This window comes from Pelobates fuscus, chromosome 11 (assembly GCF_036172605.1).
Source record: "Pelobates fuscus isolate aPelFus1 chromosome 11, aPelFus1.pri, whole genome shotgun sequence".
NCBI classification, from domain to species: Eukaryota; Metazoa; Chordata; class Amphibia; order Anura; family Pelobatidae; genus Pelobates; species Pelobates fuscus.
The window spans coordinates 104,163,403-104,184,789 of record NC_086327.1 but is presented as its reverse complement, the minus strand read 5'-3'; the positions used below and the strand labels follow the sequence as shown (position 1 = coordinate 104,184,789).

At 37.9% G+C, this 21,387-nt stretch overlaps 1 protein-coding gene across 5 annotated transcripts in view; it reads left to right on the top strand.

Annotated features, from left to right (window-relative positions):
• The first annotated feature begins 296 nt into the window (after positions 1 to 296).
• LOC134577523 (zinc finger protein 282-like) overlaps positions 297 to 21,387 on the top strand; it is a 57,433-nt gene continuing 36,342 nt past the window's right edge. For 2 of the 5 annotated variants that reach the window (XM_063436297.1, XM_063436298.1), the window contains exons 1-9: positions 327 to 433; positions 3,255 to 3,324; positions 6,143 to 6,269; positions 7,560 to 7,667; positions 9,799 to 9,909; positions 14,589 to 14,684; positions 14,846 to 14,959; positions 18,582 to 18,662; positions 20,675 to 20,746. In XM_063436297.1, coding sequence (XP_063292367.1) covers positions 3,313 to 3,324; positions 6,143 to 6,269; positions 7,560 to 7,667; positions 9,799 to 9,909; positions 14,589 to 14,684; positions 14,846 to 14,959; positions 18,582 to 18,662; positions 20,675 to 20,746 — 721 coding nt within the window. In that variant the 5' untranslated portion in view covers positions 327 to 433; positions 3,255 to 3,312. Of the gene's footprint in view, positions 434 to 2,313; positions 2,351 to 3,251; positions 3,325 to 6,142; positions 6,270 to 7,559; positions 7,668 to 9,798; positions 9,910 to 14,588; positions 14,685 to 14,845; positions 14,960 to 18,581; positions 18,663 to 20,674; positions 20,747 to 21,387 lie in introns of those variants that run through there. The other 3 variants (XM_063436295.1, XM_063436294.1, XM_063436296.1) reach the window with 3 other exon arrangements.

Here is a 21,387-nt window from a genome sequence, read left to right as displayed (position 1 = left end):
CAATGTTACAAAAAAGTTTTTATATAATTTGTCGTGTGTGTGTGTTTTTTTTTTTTTTACTTTCTTTCTTTATCTCCCCCTTATTTGGTTTTTTTTTATTTTTACACTGTTCTTCCTTTTTTGTCTGTTTGTTTTCGGTATTTGTGTATTTCACAAACAGTATTACCCGGATTTTTTTTTTTATAATCTCTGAATGAGACAATCCCAACAATTCCTTTGTAAACCGAGCCTGCTTTCACTGCCGTGGTAGGAACCTTTCTCACCTTTGTTACCCTTCCCTCTAAGAGCCTGGAGCTAGGAACGCTGTTTGTCTGAACTTTGCAGCACCGGGGACATCATTCACAGCAACACACTGGCGCTCAAAGCACAACAGGAAAGCGTGTGTCGAATGGTTGATTTTATTTTTTAAATATTTTTTGCACACCGGAGGTAGGTAATGGTCCAATTAACCCTTACTTTCTATAAACATGCCATGCTCAGGGATCTATGTGGCCAGCTAAGGCTAAAGTTAATTAACATTGTTATAGAAAAGACCTGCACTGTGATATCAGCCTAACATCTCTCAGTATTTACTAAGTGAACTCTCCAACACCATAACCACTGCAGCATGTATATACAGTATGGTGCTTGGAGGCCATAGATACAGCCAGGTGGTTAGACCACAATAAAAGGGATTCTTTGTTCACACTCCCTGCATTAAACATTGTAATGAGGAAGTTTCCATCCTTATTTCTTTGGGAATTCAAAGTGAATTTTACATTTTCGTCTTAAATGGCCATATTGGAAAAATTCTTTCAAGTTAGCTGTGTTTTCAGTTTTTTGTTTTTGGCCTAAACTTTGTAATTTACTTTGATTTTCCAGCATTTCATACATTAGTGATTGCAAGTGTTTGGACAGATTTTACTTTCTCATTATGTTTCCCACAAATGGGGTCTCTGATTTTGTAAAACCTGTTCACTTCATATAAAATCAACAACTTTTTCTTAATTTGCCTCATCATGTTTGATTTATTTTTTTTATTAATCTGAAGGGATTACTGTAATGTTAGATTTTAAAATTTAAAACCTGCTCTGAGTACAGGCAAGTATTTGTTGCAATCATATTTTTCAGGCTAGTTTTGGATTTGCCATCACTTTTTTCCCCCCCACCTATCTTTCTCCGTAAGAGCTATGCAGCTCCACATGGGTTTGTTAGATAGTTTATTAACTGTAAAATATGCAAAAGTGTGAGCGCTCCTTAAGTAGTAAACAATCAAAATAAACACAATAATATTTAATAGGTACTATAAAAGACACATGTATAGGACTCCCTTAGCTCTAAAAGGCTCATTCATAGAAATGTGGGCTCAAAAGATAAATAAAATTCATAATACAAAAACTCAGTGAGCTCTCTGGTAACACTACCGTAAAAGCACAACTGTTACCCACCGGAATCTAGTATACAAACACTGTAACAAAAATGTCCTTCACAGCAATGAATAGCAAGACGAGAAATCTCACCTAAACGGTGGAATAAACAGTGCACTAAAGCCAACAAAACCTAAAAAACACGAGATTTATACCACAATATAAACGGTTTAATAATACTGGAATAAATAAAGTAAAATAGACTTAAGCAAATACGTGATAGAAAGAGTAACAGCAAACTAGTACTTATACGTGGGAGGCTATGGGGGCTCTCTCCACAAGTCCAGAATGATGCTCCAACCTCAGTCTGCAGGTCTATGCAGATGTGTGCTAATCATTAAGGTATACAGCAAGCTCAACCCCTCTGTCCTTGCCTGTGGTGTAAAACCCGATGTGCACAAGGTTACGCATGACAGGGCACTCACACTTTTGCATATTTTAAATTTTTGTACCATTTCCTAGTCGCTCTTATGTGTGAAGCAGCCCATTTTGATTGAGTTTATTTTTTGACCTACGCTATTTTCTTTTACTAAAAGTTTACTACTGCTAGCTTTTTTTTGTGTATTGAAAGGCTATATAAGAATTGAATTAAGTTGGATATAGTGCCTGGAGATCCCTGGCACTGTCTCTCCATTCAGTGTTAAAGGAACACTATGGGTACTAAAACAACTTAGCTTAACCCCTTAAGGACACGACATGTGTGACATGTCATGATTCCCTTTTATTCCAGAAGTTTGGTCCTTAAGTGGCTAAAGGGACACTATAGTCACAAGAACCACTAAAGCTCATTGTAATTGTTCTGGTGAGTATAGTCTGTCCCTGCAGGCATTTTCATACAAACACTGTTTCATGCAAACAATGTAGGCATTTTCATGCAAGCAGTGCCATTTCAAATGGTGTTTAATGGTTGATTTTATTTTTTAAATATTTTTTGCACACCGGAGGTAGGTTATGTTATGTTCCAATTAAAGGGACACTCCAGGCACCCATACCACTTATGCCCATTGGACCCATCACCCTTAACCCTTAACCCTGAAAGTGTCATTATTGTTTTTATAAACTGCAATAATTACCTTGCAGGGTTAAGTCCTCCTCTAGTGGCTGTCTATTAGACAGCAGACATCGGCAGGGGAGGAGCGTGGGCGCAGCCTGACTCAGCACCGAGGGATATCGGTGCTGGATTCAGGTACGTCACTGATGGTGTTTTACCCCCTTCAGCAACATGGGGTGGGAGAGGGGCACTGCAGGATTCTGCAGTGCCAGGAAAATGGAAATGTCCCTTTAATAATATTTTTTTTTTTGTGCAAAATGTAAAAAAATTTTTTTTTGTTTGTTTCTGTTTTTATCCATCCCTGCGATTTTATGAAGTTTAACATTCAAATATGATGTTTATAGAATCGTGCAAAAATAGTTTTTTGTATGTAGACACAAATATATGCTATAATGCAGAACTGCTGCTCCACAATCAAAAGGTAGCTTTGAAGAGTGATGCCAACTAGACCTCTGCATTAATTCTTTTCAGCTGCTACGAACAAATCAAATTCCATTTAATCTACGCCTGGACGATTGATCTTTCGGGATTTACCTGTGGAGTTTTAGTCAGCGAATGAGATTCCACAGGTAAATCCCAGGCAAATCAATTAATTTGGGCGTTAGATTAAAATACATTTGTCGTTTGGACCACCTGACACACATTAATGCCAATTACAACTAATTGTAAATTAATTAATCAAAATTGATAGAATTACATAGCTGTTCATGCAGGAGTATGCTTTGAAAAATGTCCTGTCTTTTTAATGATATTGAAGTTTTAGATTTTTTTTTTTTTTTGTGTCCCCCATACAGCAGCACCTGTTCATGTGACATCATTTGGATAAGAGTGAAGTTGGACCTGGACACGTAAAATATGGCTTTTCAGGTAAATATAATTAAAAGTTTACTCTATACCCTATGTACGGAAAAAAACATTTGAATGTAGTATATATTATCCTCTAAAACTAGTTTGTAATTTAGATGTGCAAGGACTAAAGTCACCCACTTAATCTCAATAAAGTGGCCTGGCTACACTGGGCCTATCCTTTTAACCCTGTAGTGTAAAACATTTATTTATTTTAGAAACTGCATGGTTACCTTATATACATTTTGTCCAAGATGTGCATGTGATGATATCTGCACACATCCTAGTTTACTGAACAATAAATATTTAACAGGGCTATTTTACAGAAACATCCCAAAAAATCCTGCTTAGGTACATTATCATCAGAGTTCTGGCATGAAGGTGTGTCTGGTGGGTGCCACTCCACCAGCCCCAGGCACAACATGAGCCTTCAACCTGTGCCCTTGGTTCCGGCAACATTTGAGGCCAACAACGGGGGTCCTGGATATGATGTTCCGCCTAGGCTTAGGGCAGTGGTTCGACGGATAACCTCTTGGGTCTCAAAGCCCAGGAAGGCAGGTGTGGGGACCATTCTCAATTACCCAGTACAGAGGCTCGGCTTCCGGAACAGAAGTCCAGTAATAGGAGCTGTAACCAGCAGATGCCATAGCTAAAAAATGCACCCATTTTAGGCCACATAGTCACCATTTTGTTGGTCTCTTGTGGGTGTCCGACTGCTGGGTGGGCTTGCAGGTAATCTGTACTGTTGTCAGCACCCTCCAGTGGGGACCGAAATAAACTCCACTGGTCCATGGAGGGGGGGAGGGGTTGAGGCTTGTGAGGAGTGTCAGAGCTGTTGTATGGCAGCAAGGCAGCGGCCGTTGGCCCCGCTCCTCTCCCGAGTAGGCCGCAGGCTCCATAGTGTCAGAACATCCATATGGGCCTCAAAACTCCTGGTCTCAGAGTCCACATTAGCACCCACAACTACTTTCACGCTTAGTGAGTTCACACAGCATAAATAGTAGCAGTAATCCCTGAATTTCTGCATAAAAAGGCAAGATTCTGCATGAGCCTTTCCAACTTGAGACCGATCAGCATGGCAGGCAGGCTCTGCCCCCCTGTATCCTTTTTATAACATTGTGTCTCTTCAAGGAAGTTTTTTTTTTTTTTTTTTTTTTTATTGCAAAGCATTTAATAGGGCCATGTGTAAACTGCTGCTGCAATTAGTTTATAGAACGGTTTCACGTATCCTGTGTGATGAATGGACTTGCTGCTGGAGTACAGTTTGGATCTCGGAAGGAGGAGTAAGAGCTCAACTCAAATTGTGCCTACAGCGTGCAGATCACCACATGCACCATTTTAACACAATTGACATTCGGCAGTCAAAGTGAAGTGTTTCGGTTGTGTCATTGAAAGCTCTGAGAGGCTGTTATAGAGCTTTAGGGATTTTTACAATGCATAAAGTGACCGCAACTGCAGGTGGTGTTAGGCAATAGTTTAAACTCAGAAAATGCAGAATTTACACTGCTGCGGTTGCAGGGAAAGTCTCTATGTCCTGAAACCACTACATTAAGCTGTACTGGTTCTGTTTCCTTTAATTTAGAATTTCTTCTCTCCTACTCTGTATAGAGCATGCAACAGACTCCTGTGATTTAACAGTAGAGAATAACTTCTAAAATAAACACACGGTGCTGTTAGAAAATGAATGTTTTTTCATGCAGACTGTGAGTCACAGCCGGGTGAGGTGACACTAGTGCTGCATAAACAGAAGCAAAAGTGATTTAACTCCTAAATGAGAATTGAGCAGCAGGGACATGATCTGTACACTAAAACTGCTTCATTAAGCTAGTTATTTTGATGTTTAGAGGGACTCTTTAAACTAAAGTTGTTTTGATTCTTATTGTCCCTTTAGTAATTTTATTTGGGCAGCACCCTCTTTTCAGTGGGCTGTAGTGGCTATGATACTTGGAGTAACTCTTTAATATGAAATTTTCCTTTTGACAAGAAAAAACTTCTACATAGGATTTTATAAATGTCCTCTAGCTCTCGATGACCTGTTTGCTGTTGGACACGATAATGCTGGCTTTTGATCGGAAGCCTTAAAGGGACACTATAGTCACCAGAACAACTACAGCTTATTATATATGTTCTGATGAGTAGAATCATTCCCTTCAGTTTTTTTTTGCAGTAAACTGTCTTTTCAGAGAAAATGCAGTATTTACATACTAACTCCACTGGCAACTCCTCAGTTGGCTACTAGAGGTGCTTCCTGGTGCAGTGCTGCACACTGTGCAGTACTGACATTCAGTGTCTGCACCCTCTGCATGGAGACACTGAACTCTCCTCATAGAGATCCATTGATTCAATTCATCTCTATAAGGAGATGCTGATTGGCCAGGGCTGTGTTTGACTTGTGCTGGCTCTGCCCCTGATGTCCCTCCTTGGCAGAATCAGCCAATCCTATGGGGAAGCATTGTGATTAGCTCAGACCACCACTTCTGATGATGTCTACAGACTGCAGGCAGTTAAGAGGCAGACAGGGGCAGATCCAGCAGCTGCAGACTTGAATACCAGTAAATTGTTACTATAATTAGGGAGGCAGGGGGGGCTAGATGATGGTTTTTACACTATAGGGTCAGGAATACATGTTTGTGTTGCTGACCCTATAGTGCTCCTTTGAAGATGGCTGCTCATTGAGCAATGGAAGTACAGGTCATGCACTGAAAAGGCAAAAGGTAGGGTGTGTTGTGTGTGTGTGTGTGTGTGTGTGTATACAAACATACCTTATGATAAGACCGATGTACTGTAAGCATTTTGTTATCCCTTTTAATTGACACTTTGTTTTGTTCTTGTTTTATAGGTACCTGTTGTATTCAACAATGTTGTGGCCTCATTTACAGTAGAGCAGTGGATAAACCTGGCAGGTTGGAAGAAGGAGCTCTATCACAATGTAGTGAAAGATATCCATAAAATTCTAAAGAAACAAGGTGAGTCTTCCTATTGACAATTGTTACAAATATAATAAAAATCATCAAGGTTTGCTTAACGTTGACCTGACAGCCTTTCTGGCGCATTTTTTATGTTTGTTAATTGTGCAGAATAAATAAATCAGAAATGGGAAGAGGTTTGAATGTAGGAATTGTTTGCAAAGCTGCCATAGTATCATATGTTTCCCAACATGTTTAAACTATCGTTATATCTTAGAGCCTTTTATTAAAGAGGGATGTGAGGTCAGCTACAGTTCTCATCCTTCAGCATCGAGCTGTAAAGTTAAAGAAAAGACAGGTGCTCTCATAATGCAGGCCTGACGTTTACGTATATTCATTGACCAACTGTGGTGATGCAATATCGTGTGCCGGAAGACGCGCATGCTCAGTTATTGCAGTATGTAATATTGTATGCCGAAGGCTGTGAGCTATTCGTAATGCCTTCATGGGCAGGATTTATACTGGGGGGATTTATGTCACTGTGACCTGTAGCTGTACAACTGGTCATGTTTGTCGTATGGTAATATTCACTGTTAAATGTATAATTTGTATCTCATACTGATTTGCCTACCATGCAATAATAGAACGGACTAGAAGATCTAGAATTGACCAACGACCTACACTGTATTACCGCTTTACTATAAGATTTACCATTCGTGCATTTTACGTTTCGTGCAACATTCTCAGTATATATTGAAAAAAAAAAAATTGAAATTGTCTCAATTTTCTGGGAGTTATTGTCCAACAAAAAGCTAGAGGCCAGATGCATCATTGTAATTACTGGCCTTGGCTCCTCATGTGTTTCCGAAATGTAGTTCTGGGATGTTAAGGTTATCAATAAGCACAGCCAAAATAAATCAACTGGGTTCATTAGTTATATTTATTTATAGGCTTTGAATACTATTCATAATGCTTTCAGTCCCACACTGGTTCACTGCAGCACATAGGACAACAAGGAAAGAGACTTTCATGGGTCTCCCATATAATAACCAACACAAATATCTCACCCCCACTAAAGTTATTTTTCTTCAACCTAACAGGACTGTCCTGTCCGTGTTATTAAGCTCAACATTACTGATCTGGTCCGGTCAGTTCTAGTGGGCTGAATAAAGATGTTTTGCAGCAGGCTAGGACTGATGATTTTATTTGCTTCATTTTGAATAGTTGGGGTGGACCACATTAATTAAAGAATTTTGCAAACCTCCTGCTTTTATTTATTTTTAACAAATAAATCATGTTGTTGCTGTTGCACATTTGTTTATTAATGTTACATTTATATTCTTTTGCCAGGCTATACGATTATTAATCCAGATGTTTTATTCAACATCCAAAAAACTGATGAATCTTGCATTCGCATTGACAGTTCACTTGCAGAAAGGGAACCTGATGTTGTTAGAGGTAACGTAATTATTTTTAGCATTAATATCTTTCATATTTTTAACATGAAAAAGCTACGGAATATACTGCTGTTTGTAACCTGTATATTAGTACATTTATACAAAGGTCCGTGAACATCAATAGGGAAATTCATTTTCTTCTCCAATTATTTGACATGTAACTGAAAATTTTCATATATTTATGTGTATGTATGTATGTCATAAATAACTTGGCACTCACCCTATCTCAGACAACAATTGATTTTTACCTGGGTGCAATCCCACGTTGAAGATATATATATATATATATATATATATATATATATATATATAATATAACCAAAAAGTGAAGAGATGCACTCTCAGGGCTTTAAAGATGAAAACAGGAGACTTTATTCAAGAAGATATTCCATTGAAAAAATAACCGACATTTCGACCCGTTCGGGTCTTTCTCAAGGTCCTTGAGAAAGTCCCGAACGGGTTGAAACGTCGGTTATTTTTTCAATGGAATACCTTCTTGAATAAAGTCTCCTTTTTTCAGCGTTAAAGCCCTGAGAGTGCATCTCTTCATTTTTTGGTTATATATATATATATATATATATATATATATATATATATATATATATATATATATATATATATATATATATATTTATTACACACACACATTCTGCAGTGCTGTGCAATAATTAAACAAGACAAGCAAACATAAAACACGTATGACTTACTGAAACAGTAGGTAAAGAGGGCCCTAGTGGAGCCCCAAATGAGGTTATAATCAAAAAACCTCTGCCAGTGAGCTGTTAATAAGCTCACTGCCACAATTCCAATATAGTCTATACATCTGTGAAAAAGGGACTTATGTATTGAAGGAACACTATAGTCACCTAAATTACTTTAGCTAAATAAAGCAGTTTTAGTGTATAGATCATTCCCCTGCAATTTCACTGCTCAATTCACTGTCATTTAGGAGTTAAATCACTTTGTTTCTGTTTATGCAGCCCTAGCCACACCTCCCCTGGCTATGATTTGACAGAGCCTGCATGAAAAAAAAACTGGTTTCACTTTCAAACAGATGTAATTTACCTTAAATAATTGTATCTATAATTGTATCCCCCCCCCATCCTTCTTTCTTTCTGTAACCCAATTCCCCTCCCTTTTTCATTTGAAAAAAAAACAATAAAAGTCAAATTTGAAAAAAAAACCTGTGGGGTCAGGAATAAATGTTTGTGTTCCTGACCCTACATTGTTCCTTTAAACCCAGCATTGTGAGATTAAAGTAAACCTGTCTTGACAAGTTAACTTTAATTGAAATCCTCCCAAAGGTAATTAATATATTATTATTAATTAATTGTAAATTGTTTGTGCAGTGCCTCTGTCTGAAGCTCTGTCACTCTGTTCCTATGCTCTTCTAGGCAACACTAGAAATGCTGGCTATGCAGTGACCATACCATACTCTGGTTACTATGCTGGAAAGCAGGTGGAATTGCACCAGTAGGAGTTATCTCATGCTCTCCCTGTCAGTCAGTTCTTTGGCAAAGAAGTCTGTGTCAACTATGCTGAAGAATTGATTGACAAAGGTGAGAGAGGCTTTTCTCCCAAGCCACACATTTGCTATGACTGTGTATACATTAAATCTAATTTAGTGTACCATGAAAGATAAACCTAATTGATGAAATCACGGTTTTAAACCTATGACTTTTTCTTACTTCAGTGGACTTACTGACGGAATAAAAGTTTTGTGAAATTTAGATTTCGGTCACTTTGATAACGGTTGTGCAAGATTGGCTGAAAGTTTGAAAAAAAACAAAAAAAAACCCCTGTTATCGATCAGTAGAGTACTGATGCCAGATTGTTAGAAAGGCCCCAAAGCCCAAGAACGAAATAATTTCAGTTTTTCCCTAAATGCTAAAGATGAACTGCAACTCCCGTATGGTCAGTATGCCATAACTGGAGGTAGCATAGGTTGATGGGAGTAGCCCTTTCTTGAGCTAAATTGTAGAAAACACTGCATGGAATGCTCATTATATAGGTGAAAACATTGGAAATTGACTATTTATTTCTTTTCAGATTTGTAATGTGTCTGCTGCAAGCAATCCTTTCCTCACTTTTAAGTAATAACTCCTGAAAAACTATTTTATATTACTTTCTAGATGTACCTGATCTGTTGCTAAGGTTGAAAGAGGAATCTGCAGAAGAAGCTCACTGTAGTACTGAAAAACCTAAAATCAAAGAGGAGCGTGATACAGCTTTGCCTCCCAAATGTGAGTGTTAATAGTACATTATGTTATGCTGTATAAAAGAAATTACTTTACAGTTTTGGAACCATACCACTCCTTCTTTTTTTTTTTTGTACCTATCAACTTGTCTGTTCATGTAAGGCTATTCATTAGAAAGCTGAGATATATGTAGTTGCTCTCATTGTAAGCAACTGCAGGGAAACAATTATAACATTGTGGATGCAATGAAATAAGTAAATCCAGGAGCTAATACTGTAACCGTGGGCGGTTCCCTTATTTACCTCTATAATGTCTTAAAGCATAGAACTTAGCAGGGCTAACCATACAGATATCTTAGCCATAATGTTATATAGTTAGTAAGAGATCCTCTATTTAACATATGTAAATAATTGAGAATACAATATAAAATAAGGATTGTCTTGGAAGCAATAGTTTTGTCTTTTAGATATTTATTATATAAAAATATAAATATAGACATATAACATCCATTATAGCAGAGTTTATAAGATGAAATTAAATGCTTGCAAATATCATTATTAGGTTAACATACCCTTCTGAACATGTCATCATGTCAGCCTCTCAGTCATTTTAAGATGGAGCAACGTCTGTCTCCAAGTCTCTCCTCTGCTTGTTAACATTTAAAAGTACACTTATTTATACCTTAAGTGTCGTCATTTTACGGTCACTGTAGTTCATATATGAAAAAGTAACTTGTCTACTTTAAATCAATTTAGGACCTCCCTTAGTTTGGCAAAGGTACAAGGCCATAACTAAAGGGTGCATACGTCATGGAAATTTTCCTGACTTAGTTCAAGATGGCATCTTAAAGTCTGAATAGCTTATCTGTTGTTTATACTAAGACGTAAGTGCATAGTCGTGGGAGATTCCCGGATTTGGGGAATTTCCATTAACTTGGGGTTACCACAGTATATTGTGTACTGAAAGAGTCGTAGTATAGCCTTGAAGCTTGTTTATGCATTATTGTTATTGTAATTCGTCTGGGACAAAATGGCGCAAACATATTATGCACTGAGGTTATTGCTTAAAGAAACATCTATGAAAAACAATATGTTCCATTTCTAACACCTTGTCAGTTTGCAATATCTCTTAAAGAAAAAGTACACAGTTTAAGAAATACAACATTTCATTCTAAAACTTGTCATATTTGCATTTGCCCATAACACTTAAAACACTTAAAACACTTAAAAAAGGCTTGAATCACCGATATGGATATGCAGTGCAAATACCAGGCAACTGTTATATATATGGTGTGTATACCTTTAAATCTGTTAAAAACAGAATAGGGTTGTAACACACCAATTGCTATACTTAATATAAAAGAAAGATAGTCTTTGTATACAGAGAAGCAGTATGAGGAACTGTTCCCTATATTAGTGTGAAGTTAGTGCAACATAAAGAATATATCTGGTGTATATCCCTTTAAATCTGTAGATGGGGTATATGTCAAAAACAATATGCTTATGAAGATAAAACTTCAAAATCTTAAAAATAGAAAATACAGTATAGATGACTGTATTCTATATAAAAATTAATAGAATCCAATGAGTTAAAATTGGTACAAAATTTATTAGAAGAAGAAATAATAACTGTGCCAAACCATAAATGCTTATACAGAATGACAATGAAAGATTAAAAATATCAAAAAGTATAAAAATATCAAAATATCAGCATATCTGTGTTAGTATTTCGGATATTATCCTAGGGACCGATCAGGATGGCTGTGGATACGATATTGCTGTAAAATGTATCACTTGCTGCCGGCTGCTTGTGAGGTTGGCGTGCGTCCCAGACCTCACCCTGGGTGATGCACGCTGTTGGCCGGTCGGTCGGTCCCCAGATCTCGGAGTGCTCTGTGCTCGATGGAAGAGAGCACGATAGCTGGCTGTGTGTATTTTGCGTCCGTACCCCGCTTGATTTTGGTCTTACACGTTTCGTGGGTGTCAGCCCCACTTCCTCAGAGACAAGATCTTGTCTCTGAGGAAGTGGGGCTGACACCCACGAAACGCGTAAGACCGAAATCAAGCGGGGTACGGACGCAGAATACACACAGCCAGCTATCGTGCTCTCTTCCATCGAGCACAGAGCACTCCGAAATCTGGGGACCGACTGACCGATGTCAGCCCCACTTCCTCAGAGACAAGATCTTGTCTCTGAGGAAGTGGGGCTGACACCCACGAAACGCGTAAGACCGAAATCAAGCGGGGTACGGACGCAGAATACACACAGCCAGCTATCGTGCTCTCTTCCATCGAGCACAGAGCAGTCCGAGATCTGGGGACCGACCGACCGGCCAACAGCGTGCATCACCCAGAGTGAGGTCTGGGACGCACTTCAACCTCACAAGCAGCCGGCAGCAAGTGATACATTTTACAGCAATATCGTATCCACAGCCATCCTGATCGGTCCCTAGGATAATATCCGAAATACTAACACAGATATGCTGGTAATATTCTTGCAGACCGTCCCCAACTGATATTTTGATATTTTTATACTTTTTGATATTTTTAATCTTTCATTGTCATTCTGTATAAGCATTTATGGTTTGGCACAGTTATTATTATTATTTCTTCTTCTAATAAATTTTGTACCAATTTTAACTCATTGGATTCTATTAATTTTTATATAGAATACAGTCATCTATACTGTATTTTCTATTTTTAAGATTTTGAAGTTTTATCTTCATAAGCATATTGTTTTTGACATATACCCCATCTACAGATTTAAAGGGATATACACCAGATATATTCTTTATGCTGCACTAACTTCACACTAATATAGGGAACAGTTCCTCATACTGCTTCTCTGTATACAAAGACTATCTTTCTTTTATATTAAGTATAGCAATTGATGTGTTACAACCCTATTCTGTTTTTAACAGATTTAAAGGTATACACACCATATATATAACAGTTGCCTGGTATTTGCACTGCGTATCCATATCGGTGATTCAAGCCTTTTTTAAGTGGAATTAGCTCCTGGATTTACTTATTTCATTGCATCCACAATGTTATAATTGTTTCTCTATATTTTGGGACAGATTTTTGGTGAAATTTCTGCCTACATCCAGTTTTGAGCACTCCATTTTAAGTCAGACTCCCTCATCCCTGAGTGTTGCTTTAGGCATACCAGACTAACCTACTCGTAAGCAATTGCAGGACTAAGATTGGCTGAGATGTCGTTGCATATGTCACTGCAGGACTAGATGCTAAGGATTTGCTACAAATGGGGAATATTCAGGAGACGAGTATTTTTTTTTGTTAATTTATGTTTTGTTTTTTTTTGTTTTTTTTTAAAGGTAGTCTGTGGGCACCGTAAACTGATTTCTACCTTTTTCATTTTTATTAATGGGAAGCTAGTGGGCTTGTCAGTAGGCATCTGGACCTAGAATTTCTAAATATGAGCTTTGGACCAACCAATTGAGTAGCTAGGCAGTACAGTTAGGTGTTGTCTTTGAAAGTTTGAGGTTAAACTATTGATTATTGGTTTATCACCAAAAGGTAAGATGGTCCCCAGGACCTAATCACACTATAATTATTTAATTGCAATCAAGTTGTTATGGTTCTCAGAGTGTTTTTTATTTTATATTTAATGAAGTATTTGTTTTTATCACCTGTTTCTTTGCATTTACATATTAGAAACAAAAATCCTTTTAACAAATACAAGTCGGGCGCTTTAATATTTAATAATAAATCTATGCAGAGAAGGGTGAAAAAAGGTGTTGCCCCCACACCTTGATACAAATAGAAAAATAGCACCAACAACAAAGTGTAAAAAACACAGAGTGAGAGTGTACCCTTCAAGCAAGATATAAATATAAAATAAGGAAATACTTATGCATATACATGAATGGCAGGGTCGTCATAAACAATACCTAGAAAACAATAACACAAAACATAGTGTGTACTGCCAAAATACAAGTGAGTATAGATGAATAATTGGTTCAACTCACAGATTCCAGAGCCGTACCAGGCTCTTTATAGAAAGCCTAAGGATGCCTTAGCAGGCTAAAACGAATGACCATGGACCACTGGAATCAGATAGATCACGGAGATAGGAGAAGCCGCAGCAGCAAATGAGTGGATCAAATAATACATTTATTCAATAAAAACAAAGTATAAAATAGGCTTGCAAAAAAGCAGAGAACACAAAGTATAAAATAGGCTTACAAAAAAGCAGAGAACACAAAGTATAAAATAAACTTACAAAAAAGCAGAGAACAGCTTTTTTGTAAGCCCAGTTGCTTGGTCAGCATCAGGTGTGTTTCTCAAACCAGGAACACCACAAAAGTCCTGTTAAGGCCTCCCCGGCTTCATGGAGTCTTTCTCTGTCGCCATCTTGGATGCCAAAACTGGATCCTTAAGTCGTATCAAAGTGTGCTTGGGACCGTCCCAGTTGGTAGTACTCAGCTTAGAGTGCTGGGATATCCCTCACCGGCCAGTTAGGGTTGCAAGGTGAAAGATCTCAAAATGCACATGTGTAAATCTGTCAGGAATGCGCAATGCACTTTTTCAGGATTCCTAGGGATAGGGCACTGTTTGGTTTGATCAGTGCTCCCCCTCCCCCGAAATGGGCGTGGTAAAAATAAAGATAGAAGAAGCAGGTAACCATGGAAAAAATATTTAATAACTGAATTAGATTTGTATTTTTTTTTTATGCTAAAAAACAATGTTCTTTTCTCGCAGCATGTCCTGTCATCACTTCTGTTGTTTCATTAAGCATCAAGGAAGAGCAGATGGCTCGTGACGAGGTGGTCAAAGTTTCTGTACCAAGTAAAGCAAGTATGTTACCGCTTCTTTAAGCTGCTGGACAGTTTTTATATTATCTGTGGTTATTTTTAATTTGTTTTTCTTTTTGTTCTGTATTGTTTCTGTGTTTTGGTTTATAATATAGGACCTGTTGTCTAGTTTGTTTTAGTTTTTAAAGCATGTGTTCTTTGCAGATCCACCAGAAGTTCAAGATGGCAGTATGTTTTTTATTAAGCAAGAGGAAGAAGTCTATTCCATAGACGATTATAATACTGTGGGACTGGAGACCACTGTACAGGAAACATCAAGTAAGATATTTCATACTCCCCCATTTCATATTGGTATGAAATAATTATCTTTGGTTTTGTTTAAATGCACTTTGCACTATTGCTTCTCGGTTTGACACAGTCCATGTTTTCACATATTCATATTTTCTATAATACACGTTGCGCTAAAAAAATTGCTTTTGCATAAACTGCAGACATTTCTGCCTCGTTGCGATTTTGCTTGAGAGGCTGAAATGTCTCATATGGCTAAATTGCTCCCTACGATAATTAGTGCAACTTATTGAGTAATTGTGAGTATGCACGTCTAGAAATATGCTCACATTAAATTGAATAGGAGACCAAGGATTTCTGGGGAGAACTCTTCCAGTTCCTGGTTAAATCCGTGTGAATGGAGGAAATAAGTTTTTTTTTAAAAAACTGCTAGCTTCTTAGTGTGTTCGATATTTAGATATGTGTTCGTAAGTTCAAACTACCTGTACATGCACAATTCTTAAACTAATGCAAATGTACACAATGAGTTACCAGTGGAGAGCAGAGGCCAGCTGCATGCTAGTATATATAAAATGGTCTACGTGAAATGCAGGTAATGTAAGTTTAAATTTGTTTGTAAAACTTGTGGACTTTAGAACATTGGTTTTCTTCAAATGGGCCCTACTTAATGTGGAAATGTAATCTTTGCCCGATATCTATGGTCACATTCGGATTCTTCTTAACATCGACCTTTTTACATCAACATCAAATAAAATACCACATTTTCCTTCTCAGGGAGAAATGTCTCCAAAGACATGTTTAACCATGTTTAACACAGTAAGGGAGTTTAAGCATGCGTGGGATAGGTATAAGGCTATCCTAACTATAAGATAAGGCCAGGGACTAATGATGGTATTTAGAAAACTGGGCAGACTAGATGGGCCGAATGGTTCTTATCTGCCGTCACATTCTATGTTTCTAACCACTGCCATATTGGAAAGGCTTAAATCACAATAGCTGTGCTTGGGTAACCGTGCAAACAATATTAGCACACACAACCTGAACGTTTTAAGTGGTTGAAAGTTTAGCCTCTATAATAACATGCATTTCCAGATGGGGAAGAAAAAATGGCATTAGGATCCTTTTACAATCAATTACTGCATTACTGTCCAGAGCCTTGAACTAGACTCCTAGCCTACCCACCTGCAAAGCACCATAACACGGCAACAATTACCGTATATACTCTAGTATAAGCCGACCCGAATATAAGCCGAGGCCCCTAATTTTACCCCAAAAAACTGGGAAAACTTATTGACTCGAGTATAAGACTAGGGTGGGAAATGCAGCAGCTACTGGTAAATTTCTAAATAAAATTAGATCCTAAAAAAATTATATTAATTGAATATTTATTTACAGTGTGTGTATATAATGAATGCAGTGTGTATATAATGAATGCAGTGTGTGTGTATGAGTGCAGTGTGTGCGCGTATGAGTGCAGTGTGTGTGCGTATATATTAATTGAATATTTATTTCCAGTGTGTGTATATAATGAGTGCAGTGCGTATGAGTGCAGTGCGTGTATGTATGAGTGCAGTGCGTGTGTGTATGAGTGCAGTGCGTGTGTGTATGAGTGCAGTGCGTGTGTGTATGAGTGCAGTGTGTGTGTATGAATGCAGTGTGTGTGTATGAATGCAGTGTGTGTGTATGAATGCAGTGTGAGTGTGTGTGATGCAGTGTGTGTTTGTGTATGTGTTGGTGGGGGTTGGCGTTTTGATATATTATTCATTTTTTTATTAATTATTATTTTATTTTTTATTTTGTAATATTATTATATTTGTTTATTATTATTATTATTTAAACTGAATTATAAATTTTTATTTTTTTTTTATAATATTTTTTTTTCGTCCCCCCTCCCTGCTTGATATATGGCAGGGAGGGGGGCTCCTTCCCTGGTGGTCCAGTGTCATTGGCAGTTCAGTGGGGGGGAGAGGGGGGCTGGCAGAGCTGTACTTACCTTTCCTGCAGCTCCTGTCAGCTCTCTCCTCCTCCGCGGTCTGTGCAGCTCCCTCTGTCAGCTCCCACTGTAAGCGGCTCTCGCGAGACTTACACTGGGAGCTGACCGAGGTGCTGAACGGACGGCGCGGAGGAGGAGAGAGCTGACAGGAGCTGCAGGACAGGTAAGTACAGCTCTGCCAGCCCCCCTCTCCCCCCAGTCTGTATTATGGCAATGCAAATTGCCATAATACAGACTCTGACTCGAGTATAAGCCGAGTTGGGGTTTTTCAGCACAAAAAATGTGCTGAAAAACTCGGCTTATACTCGAGTATATACGGTAGGTTTCCACGTTAACTCTTCAAAGGAAATCAGATAATGACAGAAAACTGTTGTATTAAATTATGTAGTCAGCGATCGCAGGATTTTCAGGCACTTGCCGAGCATAGAGAGCCAGCCTGTGGCCTTTGTTATGATATTAGCTGGACATTATAGTTGTATTCCCTTCTCATTCAGTTTTAGAAAAAGGTGATCATCAATAAAAATACATCATGGCCATTAAAAACCGTAACAGCATAGTGCTTTATTTAGGGATCGACCGATATTGATTTTTTTTTAGAGGCGATACCGATAATCTGTGAACTTTCAGGCCGATAACTTGCCGATATTCTGTACATTTACCATTTTGAAAAAATAAACAATTTCTTGAGGTAAATGCACAAAATATGCATGCCACATGTAGTGGATGCAGTGTGTTTAGACAGGGGAGCTGTGTGTGTTTGTCTGGTGAATGCAGTGTGTAGTGTGTGTGTATATAATGAATGCAGGGTGTGTTTGTGTAGTGTGTGTATAGTGAATGCAGGGTGTGTTTGTGTAGTGTGTGTATAGTGAATGCAGGGTGTGTTTGTGTAGTGTGTATAGTGAATGCAGTGAGTGTTTGTGTAGTGTGTATATATTGTGAATGCAGAGTGTGTGTGTTTGTGTAGTGTGCGTAAAGGGAATGCAGTGTGTTTGTGTAGTGTGCGTAAAGGGAATGCAGAGTGTGTGTGTGTTTGTATAGTGTGTGTATATAATGAATGCAGAGTGTGTGTGTGAGTGTGTTTCTGAAGGGATGTAATTTGTGTAAAATTATTTTAGTTTTAATATTTATGTTTTATTAATTTTTTTTTGTCCTCCCTCCCTGCTTGTTACCTGGCCAGGGAGGGGGGCTATGGCATTCCCAGGTGGTCTAATGGCATGTACTGAGCCCGCAGAAAACTGTTACCTTCCCTTCAGCTCTCTGTGTAAATCTCGCGGTCTGCGTGCCACGCGATGTGTTGCCATGGTAACCCGGGGTAACGCTCTGGCGTCCGCGGGACTCACGAGAATTACACATGGAGCTGAAGGGAGCTGCTGGGGAGGTAAGTAAGCACTTACTTAAGGTCCTAGGAGGTATTATCGGCAATATAGGTATCTATATTGGCCGATACTGATATTGCCAAAAATAACTAATATCGCCCGATAATCGGTCGATCCCTAGCCAACACAATATTGTATTATAATGTGTAAACAAAATTTACTTTCTTAATCTTATAAATGCTTAGAATTTTATGTTGTGATTCCAGTTCTAACATGCTTCAGAATTATTCATGTGTATGTTTTGTATACAATATTTGAGTAAGGCTTTGTTTTCTTTAACCAGGTCCTACAGTAACAATTAAGCAAGAATTTGATCCTTTACATCAAATTAAGCAAGAAGAAACCAGAGGGTATCCTGATATAAGTAAGGTTTTTTTTTTTTTTTTAAATATATATTTTTTTGTGTAAAAATTAAAAAGCATTGTGGCATTTATAGGTTCTTTTCGGTATATCTATTTTTATATGTATTATATGTATTATATGTTTTATATGTATTATATATAGGTGTATATATAACAAAAACACGGTCCTGCACTCACTCCTCACTTTACTTGCCAAGATGCTCCTCCAGCCTTTAAACAATACATGCACTCACAGGTCTTTTTAATTAGCAAACTGTATTCACCAATGTTCCGTAACTTTACAGTATCATCCAACTTTACATTTCAATCCTCATCTGGACTTTCATCAGGATAACTGTAACAAACATAGGGGAAGCAAAATATAGGCACAACCAGCCTATTTATTGGTTAACTTTACAGTTATCCCGATTAAAGTCCGGATGAGGATTGAAACGTTGATAACACTCCAAAGTTACTGAACACTGGTGAATAACGTTTGCAAATTAAGAAGATCAGTGAGTGCCCTTCTTCGAGTGTGTGTATAAATTAAACCAAGGGGGCTGCATTCACTTGAATATGCATACATTATAAGGGACTGCTGGGGCCAATTCATACAGCATACAATATCCAGTGCAGTCACTTATTAAACTGCAATTTCACAGAATGTAATAGGCTTTTTAAAAAACACCTAACCTAGGCAAACATACCGGGGGCTATATGAATGGGGTTTGCATCCCTCTCTGTCAAAGGTTCCTTGTTCCAGGGCCCTATTTAAAAGAACACTATAGATGTAAAAACCCATTTTAGGTCACCAGCCCCCCTTGGCTCACCTTAAAAAGTTAAAAACTCACCTCTTTTTCAGCACTGTGCGGGTCCGGTCATGGCTGGCTGCACCCCTCGCTCTGCCTCCTTGGCTGAGGTCATTATATTTGATGATCTCAGGCAATCCAAAGCGCCATTCAGCATCTTTTCACAGAGATGCTTTAACCCCTTAAGGACACAGGACATGTGTGACATGTCATGATTCCCTTTTATTCCTGAAGTTTGGTCCTTAAGGGGTTAAATCAATGCATCTCTATGAGGAACATTCAGCGCCTCCATGCAGAGGGTGGAGATGTTGAAAGTCAGTGCCACCTCTTGTGGCTGTCTGAGTGACTGCCACTAGAGGTGTTCCTAAGCAGTAATGTAAACACTGCCTTTTCTCTGAGATTGTATTGAATATCACAAGTTCCGATGATAAAAACATAGAATAAATAATGGCCACTCACATGAAGTGGTACTATCACAGTAGCTCAAGTGTGACAGCATTCAGTGGGACAAAGAAGCTGATGGATATAGGGTCAGTGGCACTTTTCAAACGTAGAGAATACACGACGAACTGAGAAAACACAAGTACAAAGGCAGACTCTTCACGTGTAGTACCCAGAGGTGTCAGTGGACTTTGATCAATATCATCCCTGTTCCATGATATGTGGAAGGTAAGTATTCTCCAGGTTAATAGGGTACATAAAATACTAAAGAGAGTCTCTAGACATTGTAACAGATAATAGAAAATGTTGGTATCTTACTTGCATTTTCCAAAGCAATGTGCTGTTCAGTTTTCAAAGTAGAGATGGTATTATCCCCAGGATGTGTAGGAGATCGGATAGATCCTTAAATGAATTCCAATAGCCAGAAAGGACTCACTATAATTTTTATCGTAAAGATAAAAATAGTCAACAGATTTAGGATTGCAGATAACAATGACAGCACTTAGTGGAAAATTAGGATTGCATAAAGATAAAATCTTAATTGGAACTTTTACATTATGTGTTAGAATTTTAGTGAAATTCCAAAGCAGTCAAAAAATATCTTAAGTCAAGGTAGGCTTTGTCAAGCTCTCTACAGAGGTGAAAAAGTCTTTGTCTGTGGAGGCTCTCATGGGATCACATGTAGACATTAGTGTTGTACTCTCACACATGCTGCCTGATTTATAAAAAAAAAATGGATGTCTGAATACTCTGTTTAACTTATATTTTTCTACTGATTACGTCAGTTCCTGTTGTGGTGAAAGAGGAGGAGGGAGAACCCATGGAAGAAATATCAACCACAGTCAGTTCTGCTGCAGGTAAGTGGCTTAATGTTGTTGTCTATTCTGTGGAATGCATGTCTTAAAATGGAAATATTAATAGAAAATCATTAATTTGTTCACTCTGCGATAAATAACTTAGAAACGTAAAATGTGACGGCAGAAAACCACCATTCGGCCCATCTAGTCTGCCCAATTTTCTAAATACTTTAATTAGTCCTTGGCCTTATCTTATAGTTAGGATAGCATTATGCCTATCTATTTTCCCAAACAGATTCCACCTATTCAGGTGTTCATCTGACTTTAAAGGAACGCTCCAGGCACTATAATCACTACAGTATGCTGCAGTGTATATTTAATTTATAAAAACCGTGATGTCAAAGGGTTAGGATTTTGTTCTATATTATGAAAACCCAACTTTTGTTACAAATTTCACTTGAATCTTGGCTTAATTTCAGTAAATATGATTTGATTAGATTTAATTCCAGTCTATTGTCTTTTAATAAATAAATAAAAAAAATCCTCAAATTGTTGCGATCACTTTAGAGCCTTACATTTGATTCAACCCTTCTTACCTAGTATACCCTGATATCCAAAAATCTGTCATGTTGATGTCCTATTTGTCAGGGGTTATTCCATATGAAACCAACAAATATTATGTAATTTTTAAATACCGTATA